Source organism: Aspergillus udagawae, assembly GCF_001078395.1.
Source record: "Aspergillus udagawae IFM 46973 DNA, scaffold_5, whole genome shotgun sequence".
NCBI classification, from domain to species: Eukaryota; Fungi; Ascomycota; class Eurotiomycetes; order Eurotiales; family Aspergillaceae; genus Aspergillus; species Aspergillus udagawae.
The window spans coordinates 1,627,850-1,641,781 of record NW_025091268.1 but is presented as its reverse complement, the minus strand read 5'-3'; the positions used below and the strand labels follow the sequence as shown (position 1 = coordinate 1,641,781).

Genomic DNA, 13,932 nt, shown 5'->3' with positions numbered 1-13,932 from the left:
GGAATGTCCGCTCGAAGCTAACATACCTTAAACAAGCAGTTCAAGTGGTGATTGCTGAGCCGTTGTTGTTCCTGCGTTGAACATGCTCCCTTGCTTTGCATTCTAAAGATAGTCAATTAGATTGGCCAGTCACGGTGCTCCTTGATATGGCAGGTTTCCACTTTGGTGGTCAAATGGCATCGACCCATGAGCCCTTGCTAATATCTAAGGGACTGCTCTTTAGTCTTACCATTTCTGGCACTTTTCTCACAGAGAATGTCGATCTTGTCTAGTTGAGGCTATTGAGGCTATTGAGGCTATTGAGGCTATTGACCCTTGACAGCCTGACAGGTACCTACATTCCAGCGCTACTCGACGAAAACCGTTATCCCTTTGACGGGAATCATGAGCGGCCGTTACTTTCAAGGAAGTAGACTTCCAAGAGCTCAATTTGGAATGTAGAACTCGACCCTTGATAGCTGCGTTTCTCTCTTAAGACTTCGCTTCCCGGCATCTCACACTTGCTAGTCTCGTCACTCTCTTTGATCTCCCACCTTTACCCTCTCAACACCGCAAAATGCAGTTCACTACCGGCATCGCAGCGCTCCTCCTTGCCGTCTCCGCGGCAGCCATGGAAGCCGGTGGTGGGAAGGAGAAGGGTTGGGGCGGCTACTACCCTCCGATTCCCAGCGACATGACAATACAAGAGGCAGCCAAGAAGTGCGGTGACCAGGCCCAGCTCTCCTGCTGCAACAAGGCCATCCGCTCCGGCGACGTTACCGACATCGGGGGGACTTTGAAGAACGTTATCGGCGGCGGGTCTGGCACCAGCGGCCTGGAGATTTTCGACCAGTGCTCCAAACTCGATGTTCAAAGTAAGTCTTGTCATTCTCAGTGCAGGATCAGGTACTAAATGAGACAGTTGCCATTCTTGCGATTCCTATCGAGGATATCCTGAATCAGCAATGCAAGCAGAACGTGGCCTGTTGCATGGACAACCCCGCCGATGCAGTAAGTCAAGACTTGGACCTTTTCAGTACATGCGTAAGAGTCTAACGTGGTATAGGACGGCGATTTGATTGGGGTCGGACTGGCCTGTATCGCACTGGGAAGTCTGTTGTAGATGCGGATTGCGGACTGTATTTCTTTCATACCGATATTTTTGTTACGCATTTAATATTGACTATCTACCACCATTGCAACCTGAGCAATCAGAGTCTTAAGACTGCCTTAACCTGGCAAATCACGCCTTGATCTGGACCTTGGGATCCCGCACCATGCAATACAACTGCCTTCATCAGCATCGTCCCAACCCCTAAATCTCAAGTTGAAAAAAAAGGGGAAATTACCTTGCAAGCCTCCCAGCCATCCACACACTCAATCTCCTTGACCACCCTAAACCCCAACTTCTCATAGATCCCCAGATTCGGCTCCCCCTTGGAACTCTCCAGGTAACACGGCACGCCCTCCGCATCCGCCCGCCCCGTCACAGCCTCCACCAGCCTCCTTCCAACCCCCATCCCTCTCATCTCCGAACTCACCGCGATCACATTGCAGAAGTAGTATCCTGCCGGATGCGTCCAGAGCTCTGCGTGCGTGCGCGCCTGCAGCGCCTTCCAGATCCAGTACCGGCGGACATTCAGCCCGCCGCGGCCGCAGAAGCGGATGTTGTTGAGGAGCTGCCGGAAAGACAAGATCCAGTCCTGGGTCCAGGTGTTCCAGGTTTCCTTCTGCTGCGGGGGGAACCACCAGCAGACGCCGACGATGGGGCAGGACGGGGGCGGGTGCTTGTCTGTTGGGGTGGGGCGGTATTTGGCGACGTAGATGGGGGCGTTGCAGTTGAGGCCGTGGAGGAAGTGGGCCGTTAGGGAGGCGGCGTTGCGGTGGGCGTTGAACTAGTTTGCCCCTGTTAGACTTGCTTAAAAACGTTATGGGTCTGGGGTGTAAAATGTCCTACTTTGGACGGGTCGTCAAAGACCCAGCGGAAGTAGGGGTCGTCGGCGAACGCCTTTTGGATGCAGATTACGGCACCGGGGATATCGGCTTTTGTGAGTGGAAGTATATCGATTGCCATTTTGTTTTGTCCGTTATTCAATCAATTTCTACTGGCTCTGCGGATGGGCTGCGATAGGGATATAGTGTATGTGTGGGAATGTCGGCGGAGGGGATAGAGAGAGATCGCCATCTAAGGTTGATTGGTATAACCAAATATCTGAATATCAGACTGCTTTGCGCAATACGATGATAATAACCCTCTTGTTGGAATTGATATGCTGTACTACTTGGTTGAGATGTGAAGCTTTATATGCTTCAGAGGACAAATGGTCACGAGGTATCCGTACAAGGCAGTTCCATGCGATTCTTTTCGATGATCCTGTGCAGCGTGTACCAAGTACAGGTGTTACATTATTGGGGAGAGCTAGCAGCCCACCTGCAAAGCCAAGTCGGACAGCGTCGTCCATTGTCGTCCAGAAGTGAAGATCGGACGAATTATGGGGTGGAGAAGGGCTACGATGCCGCCAACTGGGGATCCCGAAGGCCCCGCTGGGGAAGGGCCAAGCCTCTAGGCGGAATCAGGCAGGTTCTTGCGGGTAGTGCAGTATCATTGGCGATGATGTTGTATCTTGTGTGGATAGAAATGAGGCTGTCAGCTGAGTGGCCTTGTATGTACAGTACAAATGTTATCTTAGAATCATGCCCATAACTTCAGTTTGGGTAATTGGCCGGCTCCCGAATCATAACCACATATGTGGCATCTCCCTCTCCCCCGTACAACGAGTAATCCATCACAAGGTCCTCCACATCCCGCCATCCAGACTTGCGATACAGCGGATACCCCTCCGGCGTGGCCTCCAGATAAATCCGGACATGCCTCTCGTCCGCCATCCGCATTCCCCAGTCAAGCAGGGCCTTTCCCACCCCTTTCCCTTGATGCTGGGGATGCGTCACCAAAAGTTCCAGAACTACACAACCCCATCAGCTAGCTGTCCGCTAGCTACGGATAAGTAGTTGGAAAACTCACCGATATCATCCTCCTGGACGTATTTCTGCCTCGTCCCCTCCAGCGCTGTCAGGACTGCGTCGTAGACCGCTACATTCATCCCTGCGGGCCGCAGCTGCGCCATCTGCGCCGCCGTGGCCCTTGCTTCGTCCGAGAGAGCCACCATCTCATTCTCGCTCCGCCCTTTGATGTCGGGGATAACCCACCGTGCGCATCCCAGGATCTGATTCGAGGCTGGGTCCGTGGCTACTAGTAAATGCATCTTGGGGTTTGAGAGTTTGTCGTAGGTGCGGGAGAGTTTCATGGGCAGGGCGGCTAGCGGGTCCATATTCGGGAACATGTTGCGGTACATGGGGGCATGTTGGAAACAGACGACGTTCAGCTCTGCGATTGCGGGCGCGTCGGCTTCCGTGGCGTAACGAATGTTGGTCATTATTCTTACAGTCGTCTACTTGGTATGTGGTAGATATATGTGAAGGAAGAATTGGCGAGTGGGATTAAGGATTAAGGCAACAGGATAAGGATTCGGCGGGGGACTAAATAGTGCATGGATAGTTGGCATTTTGTCCTTTAACGGAGTCCGACTGAGATGCCGAGGCTGACTCAGACCCATTCTGACTCATGGATGGCAGATCTATCTAGTTTAGATTCAAGATTAGATGACGGACAGATGTATAATAAATAATATGGTGGCATACATTTATATATTGTCCGTTAATCATTATCGTAGCCTTAGTGTTCAGCCCTCTATTCCCACTTTCCCTGAATAGCTTCATCTAGGCGAGAGTTACGCCCACTTCCCCAACACCCCCATCAACACCATCCCCGCAATCAGCGAGAATCCTCCAACGGCCACACAGCTCATTCTCGCATTCATCATCTCTCCGCCCTCCATCACCCAGTCCCGAGCCCACATATCCACCAGCCCAACCCACACCAGAACGCCCGCCGACAGCGCGTCCAGCGTCCCCAGCGCCACAAGCGTGCTCTTATCGTTTCCATTAAACGAATGCAACACCCCCAGCCCAATTGCCATGCCCACCGGCGTGATCACCGCAAATGCCGCCGCCATCACCCCCTTAGACCCCATCAGCCGGCCCGGCAACAGCGCTATCCGCGCCCCGAGTGCCAGCCCCTCGAAGAACTGATGGAACACAATCACCACCAGCAGCGTCTTGTAGAACGAGTCGCCTGCCACCACGAGGGTCAGTCCGATCAGGATGCTGTGGAAGATCACGCCCGCTTCCATGACAAGCACGGAGAGCTTGGTGTTGGGGTTTGTGGGGTCGAGTGGGGGCCCGTGGTGGTGGCCCAGGGCGGCGAGGGTCGGTTGCCGCGGTTGGGCGGAGGGTGGTTCTTTGCCTGTGGGTGAAGGGGATGCTTCGCAGGTCTGCTCGGGACAGGGTGACGCAGACCGCTTCCCGCGGGCGAGGATGACGCGGTGCCCGATGTACTCGAAGAGAAAGGAGAGGAAGATGCCGGCCATGACGACGGCGGAGGTGGTCGCTTCGTAGTCGAGTTCGCCGAGGCACTCGTTCGTGAACATGAGGTTGGCGTGCGTGTAGAGCTGTTCGGTTAGCTGTGTTCGGTCATCTGGGGTGGATGGTGGATGGTGGACCTACATGCACGAACGCAGTAGAGAGGATGACTCCCGTTCCGAACTGCTTGATCACCGTTGAAATGACTCCGTTTACCTTGGCCGAGGGCAATTTGGCCAGGAGCATGGGCAGTAACACGCCGGTGGAGCTGGTGACGAGCACGACGAACAGGGTCCCGATGCGCAGGGGGACGTCGTAGTCGCGGCTTTGGATACCACAGGATTTATGGCTGCTTTCGCTTTCGGATTCCCCTGCACCCACGCAGTGTCTGGGGTAGGTCAGTATTAGAACTGTAAACTCAGGCAGAGGGAAGCCGCACTCAACACCCGCGTGGAAGTGACAGTTCATGCCTTCCTTCGACCCCGAGTGCGATCCCTCACTCGAGCTAGATGCAGATGAACCTTTCGTCGAACCCCCTTCTTCGACGATCTGGACGTCGTTTCCTTCGGGATCCATGCAGAATCTTCTGCTGTCAGCTACGCTCGATTAACATACAGCCAGGTACTTGCGTTTCTCCGCCATGAGAATGGCATCCCGTGTACTGGGCCGGCAGCTCCCCCGTCGGCGTCGACTCCAGGACCACTTGCACCTCATGGCCATCCCCGTCGATACAGAACACCTCGCTGCCGTGGCTGTGGCATCCTGTCACGGCGGAGGCGTGAGCGGCGGTGGTCGTGCTGGCGGCAGTGGTTGCAGGAACCGTCTTGGAAGCCGGCGTCGGCGTAGGAAATGGGGTTTCCTTTCCATCGGGGCCGAAGCAGTACTCGGTGCTGCCGTGGGTGTGGCAGCCCGTATACGTCTGCGCGTGGACAAGGCCGAGAAGAGACAGCAGGATGAGAGCTTTGGCCATGAGGGATTGGACTGGGATTTGGTCAGTCGGGTAGCTACATGTTCGATGGTATTTATATGTATCTAGGCAGCAATTCTAGGGCTATCAGAAATCGTTCGATGGATCATTCGATGGGGGATAAGCCACTGGCAGCGAAGAGTTTTCCTCTCGCCATAGACACACCACACTAACTCCCAAGGTATCTGCAGCCAAGGACCGAATCTGACTGCCAAGGTGGAAAACTCCGCATCCTTGAGAAATTGCAGTATGTTCTCCGGCAAAACGGATCGAGACTCATGCTTGTTTCTCTCAAGGTCCTCGATCCAAGACTCTTGGCTCCTCCGCCGGGAATCTTGGCGCGGCTGGCTTCCTGCTTCGATATCAGGTATTGACCTCATGTTGCATCGTTGAGGGATTTGGTACTTACCTTCCGAATGATATGCATTACAGATTGTACAGGCATGGATGAGCTGTTTCAAGGCTGCATAGAGGGGTCACTGTATGCAGGTCAAATCATGTACGAACAGATCGTATTCACGGCTGACAGAAAGTCAGAGTATCATAGCTTATTGAGAAGAGACAGAGTCGAGAAACAGCTTGGTCACTACCAAGGTGTCCTTGGCGTCTTGTGGAACCAACTATAATACGAGAAGCGACCATGCATTTCGATGGCTCGACCTTCGTTGGGGTGGCCGGTGGCGTGAATACCCTGATGGCCGATTCCAACAATGAGGCAATGAGTACCTCTGTACCGCGAGGAATCCATCCTCGAGGTATATAAGGATGCCCTACCTCTGGCCAGAAAGCAAACCAACGCACCATCCATCTTCAGTATACTCGAAATGGCTGCTCTCCTCCGCCTTGCGGTTCTCCTCCCCCTCGTCGCCGCCCTCCCTACCTCCCCCTCCCCCGTCTCGGCGCGAGCAAACCCCCATGAACCAGTCTTCTTCTCCTGGGATGCTGGCGCCGTCACCTCCTACCCTATCCACTCCAGCTGCAATGCCACTCAGCGCAGGCAGATAGAGGCCGGCCTCGACGAGGCGATCGAGCTCGCCCGGCACGCAAAGGCCCATATCCTCCGCTGGGGCAACGAGAGCGAGATCTACCGGAAGTACTTTAGCAACCGGCCCACCATGGAGGCCATTGGCGCCTACGATGTCATCGTGAACGGCGACAAGGCGGACGTCCTCTTCCGGTGTGATAATCCCGACGGCAACTGTGCTTTGGAAGGTAGGCCCCCATTCCCACCCCCCACAACTAACATCCTCTCCCTTGACATGCAGCTAATTAAACAGGTTGGGGCGGCCACTGGCGCGGCGAGAATGCCACCCACGAAACCGTCATCTGCGACCGGAGCTACACCACCCGCCGCTCGCTGCTCACCATGTGCTCTCAGGGCTACACCGTCGCCGGGTCCGAGACCAACACCTTCTGGGCCGCGGATCTGATGCACCGCCTGTACCATGTGCCTGACGTCGGACAGGGCCGGATCGAGCACTTTGCTGATGGCTACGACGAGGTGATTGCCCTGGCCAAGGGGAACGGGACGGAATCCACGCACGACTCGGAAGCGTTGCAGTATTTTGCACTCGAGGCGTATGCGTTTGATATTGCGGTGCCTGGGGTCGGATGTGCTGGTGAGAGTCACGGTCATGACCATGGGCATGACACCGGGTCTGCATCTGTCTCTGGCTCTGGCTCTGGGCCCACGGCTACCCCGACGGAAACGCCCAGTGCGACTGCTGATGTGCCGCCGGTAAGTGCAGAGCTAATCTGACAAGAGGATGGCTGACTGACCTTGGTAGAACTGCCATACCCATGAAGGTGGACAGCTTCATTGCACTTAGGCGAGGACGCGACGCTTGATGACCGTATGCCTGACGCCGTATGCTTGACGCCGTATGCTTGACGCCGTATGCTTGACGACCGTATGCGCCTGGTTAGGATCTTGAGTAACTGGGGGATAATTGTCTATTGTTTGAAAAAGGTGCATGGACACATTGCTTTGGCTTGACATACTATTGCAGACCTAATATAGACGTTCTTTATGATCCATCAAGATGTTAAATATCATCATCTAAGCAGACGCACTCTGAGATCTGCCCGTCATAAACGAACTGACATCGGCAGCATGTACAGTCGGCGCCGTGAACTTCTCCGGTGCTTCAGTCGGCTCAGCAGAGCTCCACGCATCCAAGTCTCCTCTACCTCGGATTTCCCCGAAGGACACCGGTCATGGCAGTACGGCTGTACTTGTGGCTTGTCAGTAGAGAGCGCTTCTCACGATATCGAAACGGGTCTTAAGCCGGGGGACAGTGCATCAATATTCTCACTGCAGCGCTGACGCTTGCTTACTAGTCTGGCCATCGATATCTTTGACGTGACGATGGCTTACTGGAGCTCGAACCACCAAGAAGACGGCTCAGACTCTCCCCGAAGAGACTAGGTACTGCGCAGAATTATTTGAACGAGCCATGCCTCCTGGGGGGTTAAGGCACAAAACCAAGCGGAGTCGCGCTGACTGGTGGCGATGTAGCTGAATGTGTTCCGCTCGGGCAGACTCTTGTCGTGATCTTCGGGTGTGCCTCGCGGTCGTCCGCCCCTGCGCTAACTGCCGGTATCCAGGCCAGGCAGACAAAGGCGTTTTTAGTGTCGCGGCGCAGACAAGTCAGTTCACGACGGTGTTGTATGGGAACAGGCGGCTAGTACGACCATATTCTATCCTCCCCCAGTACAGCTCGATTCATGTTGATACCTTCTCCAGAAATCACCTCTAACATACGTGGCATTCCTCCAGCTACAGCGGAACCAAAGGCGCCGTCCCTGGAGTAAAGGCCGCTACGTGCCGCACAACCTGTCCCGTTCGTCGTGTTCAATTGCTTAGACGCGTAGAAATCGGTTCTCTGGCACGAATAATCGACCAGTACGTCATCCTTTCTTTGGAGGAGTGCGCAAATGGCATGTGGTAGTGATTGGACGAACGCCCTGCAGCCAATTTGGCTTACTGGAAGACCATGTCGCACTGTTCCTCGCATCCGGCTCTTGTTGAGACGCTAAATCGGATCGAGTGAGAGACGGTGGCTACGCGTAGAGAGTTGAGGATCTTAGGGTGTTTGGTAGTGCGAGTATGAGGATGAGGATGAGGAGAATTGTATGTAGGTCGTCTCATACCAGCTGGTTTGTATATGTATTTACAGAGTGGATGCATTTATATATTTCTGCATGGCTAACTTTACAGTGTGTCGACAATGAATCCGTCATTGAATTGAGATATATTCCGAGAAACACCAAGTCCATTTGCAAAAGGTCTTGACTATCGCCTTCTGTAGAAATCGTCTACTTTACATGTATATTTGGGGCCATATGGTTGTAAACTGATGCCGATGGTCATAATGGCCAGTAGTAGCTATTGAGAACACAGCCAAGGTATGTACATCTGTGTCGCACAATGATTATACTGTAACAACCCACTACACTCCATGCAATGCACTGCGTAGGCCACATACATCAGTAGAGAGGTATAGATGATAGGATCTCTCTAATTGAATTGACCATATCCCAAATTCAAATCTAGCAATCCAAAAGCCCCAGACTGGATTCTAGCCAGGACATCTCACTGCCAGGTACGGTCCATGCTCGATGTCGTCTGGTCGACGTCAGCAGCTCTCATGACACGCAGGAAATGAGATGTTACATGTTTCCCTGGAAACACGCATTGCCAGAGTATTTTAAGCAAACAATGCAGCCAAAGAACGCGACAGTGGGAGGATTCCCCGCTCGCGCAGCGAAAAGGAGGACAACGGCGTTGGAATGTCTTGTGGAATGGGTGATCGCAGGTACCGCTAGGTGCTGGGTCGTATCAAGGGGTCTTGGCTGGAGGACAGTGTTCCCTTTCAGCGTCTGGCGGGATAATTAATAATTGGTGGGAAAGTCGTACCTGACACCCCTTGATTGCACAGATGAGGTGACGCAAGCGTTGGTTCTCATCCGTGGACAGATTGACAGGTTTGGACGTGGACTGGAGAGTACTGGTTGATTTGATGATGGCTACTACTTCATATGTAGGATCGGGTTTACGGTGTCGTGAGGATTCTGAGCATGACTATGTATGATGATGGTCTTGGATGATAGGAGTGTGGAGGGTGGCAGTAATTGCCCAAAGAAGGCAGCTAAAAACTGGAGCATAGGACTTGTGTACGCCCAGTAGATAGGTGGTCAGGTTATGAGACTGTACTATAATGGTCGACAGTAACCACCTACAGGAGTTAGATTAGTATATCCGCTTAATACTTGTTACTCAAGTCGTTACTCCATGCAGACGAGGATGCTGTTGGTATCTGCCGTAACATAGAGCCCTATCCTTGAGTAGAAACATATAGGACGATTAACCGTTATAGAGATGAAAACTACTTCTCGCATTTCTAGGAGATTTGCAATTTCTAGTGACTAGAATCATCGCATTACGAGTCGATTATACGTGGATGTCGGTATCTTGTAGCTCTTGGTAGGGTTTCTCTATATATCGCCACATGTGCGGCGTATATATATATGTGCATACTAGCGATTGTTGGGAGTAGCTTAGCCTCAACACATAGACACAAAGTGGCAAATACCCCTTATCCAGGCTACAACGTTATTGCATGATATTCAGAAGATCTGCAGAGCAATCCTAATAGTGCATTTAGTTTCGTGATACTCATAGTTTGATACTACAGAAGAATCCGTCTGTAAAACTGATGCTTATCACCATTGACCATTCCTGCAGCAATGTCAATAACAAAGTGTATGACCGCTTCAAGACAATCTCTCAATCAATTAGTCCAGTACTTTGGAGAGAAGGTTTGAACCGAACCACTGAAATTTTAAAAGACTTGCGGGGGAGCTGAAAGTGTAATAGTTCAGGGGCACCACGTTCGCACTATCATCGCTAGTCGACCATAGAGACGTACTACGGAGGCGTCAACACTTAACTCTAAACGACGCCCTCGGTCCTGTTTGCAGTCCAGACTCGGTCTCTGTCTCCTTTTCTTAGGCTATTCTAGCATGCAGTTCAACCAAAGCTAGTCCTGAAGTGTGACACTAACCTTTAGCACCGTCTTGGCAACATGGACACCTTTTTTCTTTTGCATCTGTCGCATGCTTCCCATATCACCAGGGCAATCAACTGGAGACGTTGGCCAGAGATGTACGGAGTAGTCCAGGGGAACGGAAGGAATGCCTCCACAATCCCAAAACCTAGTAGTATCAGAAATACAGAACCTGTGTTCGTAGCCGGAGTGACTGAACAAACTTTGCCTTGGATTCTCTTCTGCACGTTCCCCAAGCTTTTTTAGTTCCGTTCCTGATAGGTCATATTGTCTCGACTGGTTGAGAAGCGACCTGGGAGGTGCACACATGGGGGAAGCCGCAGCGCATAACCCCCTTCCCTGCCCCCGAGACATTTGTCTTGGACTCTTGGAAACCTTCGAAAGAGGGGTAGCAAAGAACTCTATATTATTTTGCTTTTCCGATCAGACAGTGCCATCCTTATTTATGTGCGTTGTTGGTTGAGATTGTCTCTATTTCCTGGCAGCATTGATCCAACGCTCTGGCGCATCGCTGTCGCAGGAGGTTTCGAAGCTATTACTTCCCTGTCCGCGTCGCCCCTTCACTCGCACCTTTTACACTTGTATATTTTTTCTTTCGCAACACATATTCTTCGCCATGAGTCCCTCGTTGCAATTGGACACTTACTCTCAGACGGATGAGAAACTTCCCTCATGCTCCTCCAAGACTCTAGTCGCTGCTCCGCCCGTGCAATCCCCCAAGTCTCCGGAAGACTATGACCCTTGTGTCAATGCAAAGCCATACTCTCCCTTTTATCGACATGCGACAACCTCGTTCGCCTTAGAACAGTCAAGATCTCAAACGAAGAAACCGAACTGCAGTGTGGATGCCATGCATGACTTGGAAAGCGCACCATCGCAAACACCTTACAAGCAATCAATGGACGTACCGGGCTGCCGCACCTCGAAGCTGTGGACGAAGAAGCGGAAACGTTGCAGTTGCCTGCAGTCCTTGACGAGGAAGCAGAGGGTGGCAGTCAAGGCCGTCATCGCCCTTGTCACGCTGGGGAGCATGGTGGCTATTGCCTTGGGAATCACCGTCGCGGTGGGCGGCGGAGTGTGGAAATCCGACCACCAACGAGGGGCCATCATTGCGTAACAGTAAGTGCATTTATAGTATGCCATGGACATTGCTCTTGTATCCGGGCCACTGACTCATGAATTTTGACAGGTAAAGCGTTGGAATCGTACACCGTGCTAGACGTCTACTTGTACGGACTCGAGCTCCGTTCTCCGATGCCGACTACGCTGGACGTCAAGCGCGCCATCTGCTCGAGTCCACTATTCCACAAAGTCACCTCGGATTGACCATGGCAGAACCCTTGATCATCTCCAGGAAACACCCGGTCGGAAGCTGCAGCAGGCTGTCCAGGGAACGCCAAAGGGAGTGCCGATGTCAGCATTGGGGACCGGCAACCCTCCCGCGCAGAGGATCGATTGTACAGAAGGATCCGTTTCTTTTCTCGGGTGTTTTTATTCTCGGATACAAGTTGTGTAAATTAATTTGGATCACAGTATGGCAAGAATCGATGATAGGCTCTCTAAGCAATCTCTTCCAGAAGCTGGATTGAGGTTTTCACGACTCCGTACTGATTATCCCGCCAGGTACGTGCCTGGGCAGCCTTATTGCCTGGCGGCGGAAGAACGGTCGGCCCCTGACACGTGACCCACAACAAACTACAAAATCGCCCATTCCGCGCCGATCTCTTTGTTCCCTTTCTTTTCCTTTTTTTTCCTCACATCGAAAAGCTTTAACAGAACCTGCCACGACCATCGTCCAGTTTTTCTATCCCACGGCGGTGTGTTGCCTTCGATCTTTCGATCGTTCGGTTCTGAAGAACAATGCTTTCCTTGATAGGAAGTTTGCCTTCCGTTGGGTCCTCTTGAGTGAGGGCGATGGAGGGTGAATGTCGATGACGGGATACATCTCTTTTTCTTGCTTAAAACAGATTTTATCGATATAGAATGAATACAAATTGGTTTTTTTTTTCTTTTTGGAATATCGGAGTGTTTCTTTCCCTTGCCTTGTATATGTTCGTAACAATGGCGGACGATCGTGTGGGTTGCGCGACTTGCATGTTCAAGCCGTGCTGCAGTCGGCGACGATGTTATGATGTCGTTTTGTCTCGAGCGTAGGACCTGCCACAACGTCAACGTCGTTGTTATTGTGCTGAGCCGGAGATTTCTTGCAACTCTCATTCGATCAGTGGCCCATGTTGCAAGACACAAGTCTCCTGGATCGTGTTAAATTACGCAGGGATAACCTCCGGTATGCCCTGCAAGGGGTTCCAGAGCTGCCCTTAGGAGGAGATCGTGAGTCCAGTGAGTACACAGTACTCATACCGATCCTTGTCCTTCTAATGTTGATGTTGCTCTCAGGAATGCCAGAACTGCTTTTCGGAGCGCTCCGGTCTGTGGACGAAGCCACAGTGCCCACGGCCGGCACCTGATGGACCGTGTAGTTCATTCCTGGCGACATTCTCCCTGACGCCCAAACAAGGTCATGTCCTTGTTGTTTGTTTAGCTCACCAGGACATGATCTACATGCCTTGAGTCGAAATTGGTAGGAAAGAGACCCATAAAAGGCATGAACCTTGCCGATGGAAGTAAGTACTAAATATCAAACTTCCAGCGACTGGCACAGGTACCGGCAATTCGTTCCCTTTCTTTTTTACTTCTTCATTTGTCTTTGTTACCCTTCCATCGGGCTTGTAGTCCGGATACACTCGTTAATCTGTTTAATTCTCGATAAAGAGACATCATGAAGGGATTGGTCGGAGGCATCCCTCTTGCCCTCCTCGTCGCCGCTGTCGCCAACGGCCATGGCGAGGTGGCACAGGACGAGGGCCCGGTAACTCTTATCGGTGGCCCCAGTGGTACGGACGGTGGGAATAGTGCTGCTATTACGTTCGACAGCAGCTACAGTTCTAGTGTGAAGGACACCTACAAAGACGACCACGATGTTGGTCTCAAGAACACTGTGGTCGGCCGCGCTGCCCCTCATCCTGCAGTGCCTGGTTTCGACAAAAGACAGGACAGGGATGGCACCATCTTTGGTGGTCCATCCGGCAATGACGGTGGTAACAGCGCGGAAATCGAGTTCGAGAGTGCGTATTCTTCAGTTGTGGAGGACTGGTACAAGGACGATCACTCGGCAGACATCAAGAACACTGTGATCACACCACCCCCGCCTCATCCTCCTTTCCCTGGTTTCCGCAAGAGAGGTGGCGGTGATGGCACTATCTTTGGTGGTCCATCCGGCAATGATGGTGGTAACAGCGCGGAAATCGAGTTTGATAGCTCATATGCCTCGGCGGTGGAGGACTGGTACAAGGACGATCACTCCCTGTATGAGGAAAATCATATCGTTCACCCTCCGCCAGTGCCAGGTTTCCGGAAGAGAGGTGGTGGTGATGGCAC

General features: G+C 52.4%; 7 protein-coding genes across 7 annotated transcripts in view; 4 read left to right on the top strand and 3 right to left on the bottom strand.

Annotated features, from left to right (window-relative positions):
- Positions 1–556: 556 nt before the first annotated feature.
- Aud_007378 (hydrophobin family protein) lies at positions 557–1,102 on the top strand (the record flags this gene model as incomplete). Its single annotated transcript, XM_043292271.1, has 3 exons — positions 557–854; positions 875–990; positions 1,046–1,102. 3 exons carry the CDS (start codon positions 557–559, stop codon positions 1,100–1,102), a joined length of 471 nt encoding a protein of 156 aa, XP_043148206.1.
- A 120-nt stretch (positions 1,103–1,222) lies between these two features.
- Aud_007377 (GNAT family N-acetyltransferase) lies at positions 1,223–2,053 on the bottom strand (the record flags this gene model as incomplete). The annotated part of the gene is made up of 3 exons (XM_043292270.1): positions 1,223–1,267; positions 1,329–1,874; positions 1,937–2,053. The coding sequence occupies 3 exons, from the start codon at positions 2,051–2,053 to the stop codon at positions 1,223–1,225; spliced, it is 708 nt and encodes a 235-aa protein (XP_043148205.1).
- Positions 2,054–2,685: 632 nt separating this feature from the next.
- Aud_007376 (uncharacterized protein) lies at positions 2,686–3,413 on the bottom strand (the record flags this gene model as incomplete). Its single annotated transcript, XM_043292269.1, has 2 exons — positions 2,686–2,942; positions 3,002–3,413. 2 exons carry the CDS (start codon positions 3,411–3,413, stop codon positions 2,686–2,688), a joined length of 669 nt encoding a protein of 222 aa, XP_043148204.1.
- A 354-nt stretch (positions 3,414–3,767) lies between these two features.
- Positions 3,768–5,428, bottom strand: zrfC (putative ZIP Zinc transporter; the record flags this gene model as incomplete). The annotated part of the gene is made up of 4 exons (XM_043292268.1): positions 3,768–4,547; positions 4,603–4,846; positions 4,898–5,041; positions 5,088–5,428. 4 exons carry the CDS (start codon positions 5,426–5,428, stop codon positions 3,768–3,770), a joined length of 1,509 nt encoding a protein of 502 aa, XP_043148203.1.
- An 821-nt stretch (positions 5,429–6,249) lies between these two features.
- aspf2 (major allergen Asp F2) lies at positions 6,250–7,254 on the top strand (the record flags this gene model as incomplete). The annotated part of the gene is made up of 3 exons (XM_043292267.1): positions 6,250–6,637; positions 6,703–7,163; positions 7,213–7,254. The coding sequence occupies 3 exons, from the start codon at positions 6,250–6,252 to the stop codon at positions 7,252–7,254; spliced, it is 891 nt and encodes a 296-aa protein (XP_043148202.1).
- Positions 7,255–11,110: 3,856 nt separating this feature from the next.
- Aud_007373 (uncharacterized protein) lies at positions 11,111–11,611 on the top strand (the record flags this gene model as incomplete). The annotated part of the gene is made up of 1 exon (XM_043292266.1): positions 11,111–11,611. The coding sequence occupies one exon, from the start codon at positions 11,111–11,113 to the stop codon at positions 11,609–11,611; it is 501 nt and encodes a 166-aa protein (XP_043148201.1).
- A 1,662-nt stretch (positions 11,612–13,273) lies between these two features.
- CweA (putative GPI anchored protein) overlaps positions 13,274–13,932 on the top strand; it is a gene marked incomplete at both ends in the record, with an annotated part of 3,156 nt that continues 2,497 nt past the window's right edge. The window contains one exon of the mRNA XM_043292265.1: positions 13,274–13,860. Within this exon, the coding sequence (XP_043148200.1) occupies positions 13,274–13,860 (587 nt within the window). The remainder of the gene's footprint in view (positions 13,861–13,932) is intronic.